This window comes from Myodes glareolus, chromosome 1 (assembly GCF_982192425.1).
Source record: "Myodes glareolus chromosome 1, mMyoGla1.1, whole genome shotgun sequence".
In the NCBI taxonomy this organism is placed as follows: Eukaryota; Metazoa; Chordata; class Mammalia; order Rodentia; family Cricetidae; genus Myodes; species Myodes glareolus.
Window position 1 is genome coordinate 9,272,765 of NC_142026.1, and position 13,267 is coordinate 9,286,031.

The 13,267-nt window shown below is 39.1% G+C and overlaps 1 protein-coding gene across 9 annotated transcripts in view; it reads left to right on the forward strand.

Moving 5' to 3' along the window:
- The window catches only part of Unc80 (unc-80 subunit of NALCN channel complex), a 175,658-nt gene that overhangs the window by 69,598 nt on the left and 92,793 nt on the right, over positions 1–13,267 (forward strand). For all 9 annotated transcript variants that reach the window (XM_048459176.3, XM_048459172.3, XM_085698834.2 and 6 more), the window contains exons 24-25: positions 6,821–6,956; positions 10,825–10,958. In XM_048459176.3, coding sequence (XP_048315133.3) covers positions 6,821–6,956; positions 10,825–10,958 — 270 coding nt within the window. The remainder of the gene's footprint in view (positions 1–6,820; positions 6,957–10,824; positions 10,959–13,267) is intronic.

Here is a 13,267-nt window from a genome sequence, read left to right on the forward strand (position 1 = left end):
TAAGAAATATATTACTCCACTTTAAGAATTCTAACAAAATGGAAATTATAACAAAATGGTATTATAACACCCTTATAATACCAACTACCTCACTGTAGGAAAAGAGAAAGCGAAGAATACAAAGAAATTCAAGAAGAGTAAAATTTTTTTTTCCTGCTAATTTTAAGCAGAAAGAAACACAAATGTTTATTAAGGGCTCAGTATCCCTATATTACTGGTATAGTTCCCTCAGGGACTCAGAATTCAAGAATCATCTTTATGATAAAATTGTCGCTATTATAAAATACTTGTATACTGGAAGCATAATTTCTCTTTTTAAAATTGTCGTGTTTTTGCTCTTTGGCAATTTTATGTGTGTATATGCTGGTTTTAGGCATTTTCACTTCCTATCTGTTAGCATCTCTCAACCTCCTCTTACCTACGAACCCCATCAACTAATGCCGCTCATTCGGGATTTTCTGCTCTGGTCCGTCATCTCTTTTGCATAGTGATTGAGAAGGCATGTGCTGTGCCAAGATTGTGTGCTCTCTGTCCATAAACAGGAATACATTAATCTTAAAGCCACGTGTCATATTCAACAAAATAGGTTCGGTGTAGAAAACCTAACTGTGGTTGAGGGGGCATAAAGAGTTGGGATGGAGCTCTCTCTAAGCTCAGTCTTCAAAGACAGTGCCTTTTAAATACCCTGTGAAACATGTTTACGGAGTGGTTATGACACCGCAATACAATGTTAAAGGCAGAAATGTGAACAGAAGATTCTAGGAAAGGTAGGGCAGATAATTGGAGGGGGCTGGGGCTATTGTCCTCCTCCCAATCCATGAACATCTCAGTGAGACTCAACACCTAATACATGTATAAAATTCTTCCTGAATGACCTCTACTCTGGTTAGAATAAAGTTACAACCCACGCATTCACACTAAACATACTTGCAAACCCTGTCTCTCTCTTTCATTGTTAATGGTCTTATTTTTGTTAATAAAATATTGAATACTATTTCCCAATTATTTGGTCTCATAATCTTGCTGAAATCAGGGTGATTGTTTTTCTCTGAGACTACATTTATTATTATCAAATCAAAATCATTGGATTGGAGATGCATAGTGCTACATGACAGTGAGCAAGATAAAGGCTTTTCTCATTTCAGCACCCTTTATTTTCTACCCCAAACTATATTAAAATCCATTCATCCCCCTTCTGGTAGAAAGGATTTCCATTTTCAGAAGTCCAGGTACTTTGGGACAGTCTTGCTCTCGAGTAAAATGGAGATGCAAAGTATTTCTCTTCAGCACTTTATCTCTTTTGAGGGGTAGAGTGCTTAGCTTCTGTATTTCTCCCAGGCAAAGAGACAATCAACTGTACATAACCAACATGACAGTCACTCCATTTGAAGAGGTTTTACTAGATGGACCCTATTCTGCTAATAACGTTATAAAGAGGGCATAGAAATACATTTTGAGACTTCTTACAAGAATTCATAAACTATAAACACATTCACCAGATGTGCATGGTGTTCCTCTGAGAGAGGTGTCTCCAGGCACTGTTTTGATATAGTGAAAAATAACTATCATATAGTTCCAATTCCATTTGAGTTTTTAATATGATTAATAATCAATTGTATGATAAATTTAGATGTTTTATAGACTATGCTCCCGAGATGAACCATCTCTTTTTGCTTTCCTGTGTTTAGATGACAGATGGACAGAATGTATGAGGCCTGAATTGATCTGTTATCCCATCTATTAATCTATAAAATAGAGATATATCACTGGTAGTTTTGAGAGCCTGAAACATAAAGTAACATAAACATGTTGATTTAATAAGAATATCTATTTAGCTTAATTAAATAAAGTGAAATTAACAATTTGTCATTAATAGGTAAAATTACATTTAACTTCAACAATGTGTGGGCCCCCATTTTAAAATCTTCAAATGATAATTCTTATACTATAATCATATTGTATTATTCCAACTCTAATATTTCTTCATGCTTTATTAATTTGATATAATTAAAATATGATTGATTTATTTTCGAGACAGTCTGCAATAAGAACATACTCTATCACACTCACAGAGCTATCCTACACCTCACTGTTCCCCCAGAACTACAAACTCTCCCACACAAGTTAGCCTGCAGCTTACTGCTCCAGAGTTAGAATTTGGGTACCATCCTCTTATCTTCCCAGTGTGTGTGTCTCGGAACCTCTGTGGAGTCGAGGGTGACTCCCTTGCCTGAGCTAGATGAAATTGGGAGTCTTAGAAAATAGCAATGAGATTTGAGGTCATCAAGACTGATAATCAAGCCAGTTTTCAGTTTTTAGCTTTATTTTATACATAAAGCAATTTAAAAAACCTTTTTAGTAACACTCACAATTTTCAGTCTCCTGGTGGTGAAATACACACACACACACATGTGCGCATACATATATGCACACACACAATATACATACATGCACGTCTATACACCCATATATATACATATATGTGCATTCACATATATTTGCATGCATACATACACACATATATAAAATTGTTGTTGTTCCTAAAAGTTTGAGCAGTTTTGGAGTCATTCTGTTGATGAGAGTTTGGAAACAAAAATGCATTTTCAAAAAAACTGGCTAGTTACTTTGCCACACAGAAACATTTGACCCCATTTAAACTGTCTACCTCATTTGAGGAGTGTTTCCCTCCCTGACCTCACATCTTTTCTCCCCATGTAATCATTGCCTGAGATCGCTTGTAGTCTCTTCCTGTGTGATCTTCCTAGGCTAATTCAGTTCCTGTGTGTCCAGTGCTCGATGTGTGACAATCGCACAGAGTAGCCTGTCTGCCTTAGATCGCAGGTCTGCATTGCCACCTTCATCTGGGAGGCGTCTTCTGTATAGCCCCCAACTTAGTTCCACCAAAATAAAACCCTTCTTCCTAAATACACACTCATCTGCAGTTACGTCTGAGCTTTCGGCTCATGTCGGTCGCACCACCAGCATGTGACACACCCGCCTTTTGGCACATTCCAAATCTCTTTCTGATGATTCTACCTCCTCGATTCAGAGTCTCATAGGTCAGACCTCATTACTTCAAACTCTTCCCAGCCACACTGTCGAATCTGTCTTGTACACTGTTGATAAGGTCACCTCCATAGGACACAATCTATCCAAAAAAAGGATGTTCACACTGGTCTCCCTGCCCCCAGCCTTGTCCTCTCTGATTCATTCTATAAACTACTGGCTGTTTGGTTATGAAACAGTGGTTTTAGCGCCCTCCCTTTTTCCTTGAGTTACAACCCAAATTTCTCAGGTCAGTATCATTGTCTGATCTTTACTTAAGTCACTTATAAGATTAGAGGGCTTGAAGTTGAATGAGATCATTCACACAAAGCACATTTATTTTTAGCCTTCAAACTATAAATTTACTTTATAAATTTAGTATTATATTAATATAATATATTTTAATTATATATTACATTTTAATATTATAACTATATGGTATATAATTAATAATATTTAAAATTCTGAATTTATATAAGCAGTAGACTTCTATAGCTTTTAAAACAAAGCTTTATGACTTTTCACTGCCTTCCTGAGGAGGCATCACAATGACCCTCTAATGGCTCCTTAGGCTATCCAGTTGTAAGGTGCCTTTCCAGCCTTCCTGCACATTTTCCTCATTATATATATATATATATATATGTGTGTATATATATATTTCTTATTATATATAATTTTTATATATATTATATATATTATTTATTATAATATTATTAATATTAATATTAATATTAATATTATTAATATTATAATATAATATTATATATTATATTATATATATATAATATAATATATAATATATATAATAATATAATATTATTAATATTAATAATAATTAATATTATTATTTATTATATATATATTATATATAATAAAAGTTTTTCTTAAATGATTTTCTGGTGAGCCCCTGAATGCCTGGTAGTTTACTTTTCAAGTCCTAGTAGCCTTTAGGCCCCTTCAAGTGAACACCAATCTTTCCATTTCTAGTCAGTCAACACACCAGCCTCTTTAGGTCTGTGGCAATGAAATGCCTGGCTCTTGGAACCTAGTTCGATGTTTTCTTTCTGCACTAGTCAGTGTACCAGTATGCTCTAACCTCCCTGGAGACTCTGAGTGTAGCAAGGAAAAGCAAAGGAAGCGGCATGATCGGTTTCTGTCCACAGCTGGTCTCTTAAGTTCCATAACTTCCCTGTTTGTCAGTGATCTTCCTGTAAGTGCATTGATAATTCATCAGGGCACATGTAAAAGTAGGCACCAGTGCGCTTTAACAACTTGGGTAGGTTCATGTTTCATTTAATGCCTTACAAATCACCTCACTCTGTAAATGTTTCACGAACGATGTAGAAGGGAGTCATGTCTCCTTAGACATTCCTCTAGCCTTAAGTGAAATATAGAACCTTAACTTAGTATTGAGATATTAATGTTATCTTGGGAAAGTTCAGGGTTTGATGTTTTTTATAAACTGTGGGTTTAATTTAAATTATTTTATTTTAATATCCCAGAATGATCAATGTAGAAAGACAAAACAAACAAACAAAAATCTCCTTTGAGTTTTGCCGTCCCGCTGGCTCACATCACTCTGAACTCACTACACCTCTTCCTCAGAACAAAGTCTTCTATGGTGCTGCCTCTGATCTTATTTTGTTTCTTTAAAACTTCTGAAGTTAGCAAGTCCAATGGTGATGGGGCTGTGATAGCTTTTAATGGCACTTCCTCCTGAGATTTGCATTTTGTCACTAATTCCAGGTCTTGTGAAGACCTTTTTATTTCCAGAAGTTTAATAAATTCAAAACAGTGTTCTTGGGGTTGGGAATTGAACTCAGTGGTAGAGCGCTTGCCTAGCAAATGTAAGGCCCTGGGTTCAGTCCTCAGCTCGGAGTGGGGGTGGGGGATTAAAAAAAAATTAAAAACTCAGTGGTGCTCATATTAAAAGATTCTGGGTGTGCTTTGCACATATGTTCATAGGTACAGGTTGGTGTCCTTGCATGCCTAGAACTGTGTAAGTATGGAACAGGAAGAAAAGGCTGAGCTGGAATTTGTTTTTATTAATTCACAGAACACAAGACTGTCAGCACCCAGGCAGTGTACGGTTTAGCTTTATCCCTGAGACCCCTTCCTAAGGCTGTGTGCGTTCATTGTTGTGCAGTCTACATAGCTGGATACAAAAGGAACTGGGTGGAGATGGTGTAGTCACCTCTTATGGAAAATTCCTTTTGATAAACTGTGGAACCACATGTCATGATTCAGAAGAACAGATAGCAAGAGTCTGATTCTGTGTATGCCAAGTTAAGAGTTAATATTGTCAGTATGCCAAGTCATTAAAAAGTCCCCCCTCTTATGTGGTTTTAGAAGCTCTACCAGAAAAACAATTAACATTTCTTACTAACTTACAGACTATCATGGGAGGGGGAGGGCTCCATAAGTGCATCCATAATGATATTATAAATAAAATCACAGGAATAGAACTCTTGCCAACTTCCGAACTCATTAGCATGGCACTGACATTCTGATAAAATAGCGTAATCAGAAGCACTCAAAGGAGCGATGCTTTCTTGTTTTTTTCACTGCCCTAAAACCCTCTGATAAAAATAACTAATGCAGAATGGGGAGATTGTGTGTGAGTTCTTTCTTCGCAAGTATGATGAGCTTAAATCGTTAGTACCCACATAAAAGGTCCAGTGTGGCCACCCCTACTTATGTGGGATAGACACACAAGTCTCTCTAGGACTTGCAAACACCAGCCTAGCTCAGGATTCACTGAGAAAGCCTGTCTCAAAGAAATAATGTGAAGAATCATTGAACAGAATGCCCAATATCTTCCTCTGGACTACACATTGCACAAATGCATATACCTGCACACTTGTTGTGCATTCATATGGGAGAGAGAGACAGAGAGAGAGAGAGCACTGCTTGTTTGCTTCTGTAGTTGGCTGTTTTTTATTCTTTATTCTTTTGACTCTCTTTTGAGCGTCCCACCACCCAACTCCCAAATAAATAAACAGAGGCTTATTATTTCTTATAAATTCCTGGCCTTAGCATGACTTGTTTCTAGCCAGCTTTCCTTAGCTTTAACCCATCTACTTTTTGCCTCTGGGCTTTTACCTTTCTCTTCATTAAATCTTACTTTAACTCTTACTCCTGGGTGACTGGGTGGCTGGGTGATTGGGTGACTGGGTGAGTGGGTGACTGGGTGGCTGGGTGAGTGAGTGGCAGGGTGGCTGGGTGACTGGGTGACTGGGTGGCTGGCCCCTAGTGTCCTCCTCTCCTTGTTCTCTTGCTCTTCCTTCTTTTCTCCCATATTTCTCCTTCTATTTGTTCTTTCTGCCTACAAACTCCGCCTTCCTTTCTCCTGCCTTGCTATTGGCCATTCAGCTCTTTCGTAGACCATGAGGTGTTTTAGACAGGCAAAGAATCACAGCTGCACAGAGTTAAACAAGTGCAGCATAAACAAAAGCAACATACCTTAAAATAATATTCTACAACATCTTCCTTACATTAGACCTACAAAACGGATGAATCTTGAATAAAGGTAGACATTTGATTCATAAAATGTTTTCATATGCATACAAGTGTGTCCATTCCATTTTTCCAAATCTTTACAACTTGTGACTCTGGAGATGCACTGTACCTTCTTTAGATTCCTGTTGACAAAGATGGTGGTGGCAGCACACAGAGTGTTGAAGAGGGCTGCGGGAATTCATGCCCACCTTTGGTTGGTGGTGTTTTAGGCTCTGCCATTCTCCATGAGGTTTCACTTGTTCCTTTTCCACTGCAGGCGATTGGCATCCGGTTGAACGAGCTGTGCCACGGAGAGAGTGAGAGCCCCGCTAACCTGCTCGGCCTGATCTATGACGAGGAGACTAAGAGGAGGCTGCGGAAGGAGGATGAGGAGGAAGACTTTTTAGATGACAGTAAGGAGACCCCCTTTACTACGAGAGCCCCTGCTTGTAAGGAACTGCTTTAGGAGCACTGAATACCTCGTTCCTCTCTCATACTCCCTCCACCTTCCTACATCTCCACAGACCATCCCTCGCCTCCGCATGTGATCGTGAATGCATGTGCATAAATCCAGAGTGGGGGAGGGGGAGAAAAAGAGAAAATGCGCAAAAGTCAGGGGAGGAGGGCGGAGCGCTGCAGGCATGTGGAAGAAACATTACCTTTTTAGCCTCTGGTTCTTGCTGTCACCCACAGATTCAAACTAAACTTCGGAGTGAGAAAACGTAGTGGAAAAATTGCTTTCCCAAAAAGATTTTATTTCTTTAATTTTTGAGGGGTAGGGGATTATGTTGTTACATACAACTTTGGTAAAGAAAAACATCCTTGCAAAATAGAATGGAACAAGAAATGCTTTCCAGTGGCTGCGGAGGTAGTTCCAGAGGTAAATAACTTGCTGCACAAAGCATGAGGACTTGAATTTAGGTCCTCAAAGGCCCTGTTAAAAAGCTAGACACGGTTGTGGGAGCACTGGGAGACAGAGGTAGGGACGTCCACAGGACGCGCGGCCAGTGTGGTCAGTCGGGCTAGCGGGATGGATGGGCTGCTTCACTGAAAGAACCGATCCTAGAACAAAGTCTTACATGTGGAAAGCTGCTAGAGAAAGACATGTGACATCAATCCCAGGCCTCCACATTCATGCACATACATTTGTATGCACATACACATGTGCACAAACCTGTACTAGCAAGTATGTACACCACCCCACACACACAAGAAATGCATTCCGAAGAACTAAAACATTGACCTGTTTAATCAGAGCATGTTGCAGGATTAGTAAGAAATTTAAAATTTGTTAAGCTGTGACTGTCCCATGATGCAGCTATGAGAGTTGCCACAGAAATAGAGACAAGAACATTTCTGCTGCATCCTGCTACAGCATCATTTTGTACATATGCATGTTCTGTACACACAAGCCTAAGTGAAGGTACAATGAGAGGCATTTTCTGGGTGTGAATTCAAGTTTGACCTGTGGAATCAGTATCTTCCCACAATGGGAGTAGCAGTATCTTCCATTAACCTTTCTTCTTCATCTGCAATTCAAGTTCTTTAGGTATATTTTAAGGGTCATTCTTGTTTAATTCGTACCAAATCTGCAGCTTCCTTGTGTCGTGGCACATAAAATAATGGCTAAATGATAACAATGGAGAATATTAAATATTAAGTAAAGAAAACTTACTGTGTTTTTCTCCCCATTTGCACCAAGAATTTTGTATTTTTCTCCATTATTTAGCTCCCTTTTCATACCTTATGAAGTCCAAGAAAATTTTGACATTCTACTGATAAAATTCTGAATTTCCACATGGAAATGATAAAAGTTAACTCTGAAGATAATCTAGCCTATTTTTGAATAATTCTGGGTGTTGAATTTTACTCCTAGGTTAAACAAAACTAGTGAGGTTGCCATGAATGACAGACAAATGGACACTGAGAAGTCTCCCAGAAAGACAGACAGACAGATGCACACTGAGAAGTCACCCAGACAAACAGACAGATGCGCACTGAGAAGTCGCTCAGACAGACAGACAGAAGTGCACTGAGAAGTCACTCAGACAGATGCACAATTAGGAGCCACTCAGAGATCCTTCAGAATGGAGGGAGCTGAAACAGTATTAAATGAGCACACTCTCCTAGAGGACAACGTGCAATCTACACTAAACCGCAAAGCTCCATCAGTTTCCTATGTGATGTCTGGTACACCAGTATTTAGTTTGGGTGTATAGGGCTCCATCTTTTCTCATGGCAACAGAGTATTTCAGATAATAATTAGGAGAGAGACTAGACCACAGCCAAGTTCGCTGCCTGCAGAATGTTTAAGAAGTGTCTGAATGGTAATCTCGTGAGTGGAAAGACAAATCCAGAAGTTTTCAGAGTATTCACTCTTTAATTATTTTTACAATAATTATTATTTTTAATTCTAAATATTAATAATATTTAATATAATGTTATAAATTATTATAATTATACAATTATTCCATTTATTTTATTATGTCTTTTCCAGACATAATCTTCCAATATAGCTCAGGGTGGTCTTGATCTTGAGATCCTCCTGCCTCAAATAACTGAGTAGCTGATAACACAGGCCTCTACTACCATGCTCTCTATAAACTTGTTTTTTATGTACATTTAAGTAACTTTTAAAGTCCTGTATCCTCCATGGAGTATAAGACTAATATGTATGATTCTCCAGAGATTATGGGGTTGTTATGTGTGATTTAGCTAATTTTGCACACCAAAACTAAATAAAATATAAGCACCTGCCTTTTTGGAAATACCACACAAGCAGAATTTGTCTCTTCCATTCTTAATGAGGGGCAGATTTTCCAGCCATGTTTTAACTCTTAAAAAAAAAATCAGTAGTTCTCAGGAGGGAAAAAAAGGCTTTATACCCTCAGAAGACCAACTTCTACATTCTGTGTCAAAAAGTAAAGTCATGTATACTATTCAGTTAAGAAATCTCACTATACCCTTTTCTTTCTTTTGTAAGAGGCAGAATAGTACATGGCCTTGTTCTTTGATGAAGATGTTTCTTCATGGTTTATGGTAATAAAAGTCTCACCACTGATCCTGACAGTTTTCATGTCCTATTCTTCCCTTGGCCACTATCTGTCTTCTGACCAAAATCAATCAGTTGTTTGACAGAGTAAAAGGCCAGTATTCTTCACAGTAAAAGAGTCTATCAGTCACTTCTGGCATGATTATATGTTGTAATAAGGTTGCTTGTTCATCCCGGCTGCCCAGAACTGAAATAATCACACATAAACTGTATTAATTGAATCACTGCTTGACCCATTAGCTCTAGCTTCTTATTGGCTAACTCTTATATTAATTTAATCCATTTCTACTAGTCTGTGTATCACCATTTGGCTGTGGCTTACCAGCTAAAGTTCTGACATCTGTCTCCAGTGGAGCTACATGGCTTCTCCCTCGTTCTCCTCCTTCTTTCTTCCAGCATTCAGTTTAGTTTTCCTCGCCTACCTCTATTCTCTGTGCAGGCCCAGGACAGTTTCTTTATTAAACAATAGTATTCACAGCACACAGAAAGGAATCCCACATCAGCTGCGTATTAACTGTGACAGGACAGCTTTATTAAAATGTGTAGTATAAACTGGACATGGTGGCACATGCCTTTAATCCTGGCACTTGGGAGGCAGAAGCAGGAGGATCTCTGTGAGTTTGAGGCCGACCTGGCGTACATAGTGAGTTCTAAAACAATAAGAGCTATGTTTAGAAAAGCTATCATTAAAAAAAAACAAACAAACAAAAACATGTAGTATAGGTGACATTTTCTTATATCTGTGTTGCACCAACACTAATTTAACTAGAGCTGAAAGAGCTTCATAGCTCTCAGAAGACAAACATCCCCCAGACAAATGCCCCTTCCGGAAATGAGCCGGAAGGACTTTAGATCTCCAGGAACAGTGGGTTGTCGCAGATACAGTTAAGAGCTGACTAACCACAGCATGACTTTCAGTTCTGTTGTCACAAACTGTCTTCTTGTGACGTTGGAGCTGTGTTGTATTGCTGTATGTACTCTCAACAGACAGTGACTTTTGCTTGTCTGACACTTTAATAGCGAAGCACCTGTTAATACAACTGCCGAGTGGAAGAAGAGAGGTGGGTGAGCGTGGCCGGGTCATGCTAACAGGAGTAGGTAAATTGAGGTTGTGTAGGAAGTATCTCATGAGTAGATTAGTATTACATGATGTCATGTAGGTCCATCACACCATGACCCTCTATTTGTTATTGGTTTGTCTTCTCATGAAGAATTCTTTCTTTTCTTAGGTACTGTGAACCCTTCTAAATGTGGTTGTCCCTTTGCCTTGAAGATGGCAGCTTGCCAGCTTCTCCTGGAGATAACCACCTTCCTGAGGGAGACTTTTTCTTGCCTGCCCAGACCTCGCGCTGAGCCTCTAGCGGTATGTTAAAGCCACATGTGTAGATAGCCAGGCTACTTGGAGAAAATGAACTACAGCTGGGTTTCAGTACTCCCCAAGTCTTTAAATGCTTGAGGTCAAGTGCATTCTGTGATTTACCATTTTTTCCAAGGGCTTTCGGAAATCACTAGAGACAGCACTTTCAGGAACAGCATCTGCCCAATGATCACCACTAATTTTGATGGGAATATCTAGGAGCCTATCTTCCTTTACCTTACAAACAATGAGGAGCTTTATGGTCAACATTATTCGGGAATCAATAGCTGATTTTTTGGTATGAATAGCTTCTAGGTTCATATAAGTGTGCTTGCTTCCAGAGTTTTCTGACTCATAGTATGGTATAAATGACCTCGGCGTTTAGATTTTCAGCATTTCCAATCCTGTACTTAATTTCATAGCATTTCTTGTGGGTTATGAATAGAGACAGAGAGCATGACACTGCATACATACACATCTGCACACACACACACACACACACACACACTAAACATATAGGCACATAAAATAGAGTCATGTGCCAGGAATTACTTATTTCTCTGTAGATAGAAATACTATGCAGGGCCATACATCTTCAGGGTGTGTGGTAACAATGAACACCTTGGGCTTCTGAGTCCCTGATGGAAACCAATAGTGCTTTCATCAGTCAGCCTGCAGCTTTACCTGAAGAGCCAGACAAAACCTTCTCTTTTATACCAGGCTTGTTCCACAAACTGTCACACCAACTTCCATTTTTTAGAACCCATTCTCCTGTTTTAAAGCCAAACAGCATGAATAAGTCAGTACCCCCATCCTAGGGTGGGGCTAGAGGTTGGATTAAAGAGCCAGTGTTCCCCTACCGTGGAGCACAGTCTCTGGTTTTAGTTTTCCAACGTTGTAGAAAACTCATTTCCTCACATCCTAAAAGGAATGGATATTTTCAAATTAGAAACATTTATGAATGAAATGCTTGTTTTGAAGAGAAAACTACCCTCTCTGGAACTGTAAAACTGGACCATTTGACTGCTGCAAGAGGAAATTCCAGCTACTGCCCACTATGACATCATGTTGACTTGGCCTTTACTTTTCTGAATTGTCGTTTTCATCGTGCTGTTGAGAATACTCTCTGTAAAGTCAAATCAGGGCACCACGATGCATGTGCTTAAAGTCAAGCAAAACAAGGCATCAAACCTGCCAACACTCACCAGTACCATTCCTTTTAGCCTCCTTATTAATGCAATCTTCAGAAAAGCATTGCATACATCTGATTTCACGTTTTCAGATCAGCCGCAATTCTGGTAGAAATAAGCAAGGATCTCTGTTTCACTCATTCGTTTGTTCTACCTTTTAATTCTTAAAATTCTACCACAAATTCTATTTCATGGAGTCTATCATATATGTTGAGGAAAATTTAATAATCACATCCCCTTGAAGATCAGTGCTGGACTGAGACCTATCAGTGAAAAGTGAAACTTTTCATGTTTTCTACATCAGTCAAGTCTGATTAGCCAGAGAACATAGCACTCTCAGGACAACAGACCACAGGAAGCTCGGCATTCAGAGGATCACAAGCCAGGCTACATAGCATGGCCCTGTGACAAGCAGAGACTGTACAAACAACTAGAAGAATTACAGGGAGTGCAAAGAAGGGAACCTAAAAAGCCTAAGACAAGAATTGCAGCCTCCAGTCATATAATGGCAGGTGAAAGCATGTCCTCTTCACCCTGAACTAGATTTCTGAGAACTTCTGTACACTACACCAGCATTGTCACTGATAAATGTAGGCTTACATATTTTTTTATTGTTTCTTTTGTGAGATGATAAAATATTTACATCATTACTCCCTTCCTTTTTCTTCCTCCAATTTCTCCCATAAACCCTCAGTACAAAATCCCCCATAGAGGCTCTGACCCCATACAAGCATTTTCCTAAACTGGAACTGACTTCCCACACTTATGTACTAAGAAACTTCAATCAAGGTTTACCTTGAATAGCAGCCCCTCCCGCTACTCCAAATATTATCTTTCATTTCTTCAGCTCCAAAGTCCAAGACAGGCCTTCCTAAGCTAAGATCAAGGTACTGGTCTGGGTGAGTTCTTGTGTCTGCCTTCTTGCTCTTTTACTACCGTCTAGAAACCTGCCTCACTCCCCTTCTTCCATCTCCAGAGGCAGAATAGCTTATTGAAGCTCCCTCTGTCCATAGCTGGAGAAAGATCCTCCATTTCTGCGAATACATGTAATTAATTAAATTTGGTCCACTTAGCTAACACAGTATCTCTCCATCATAAAGTCATTAGCTTTAACTCTATCCCCAA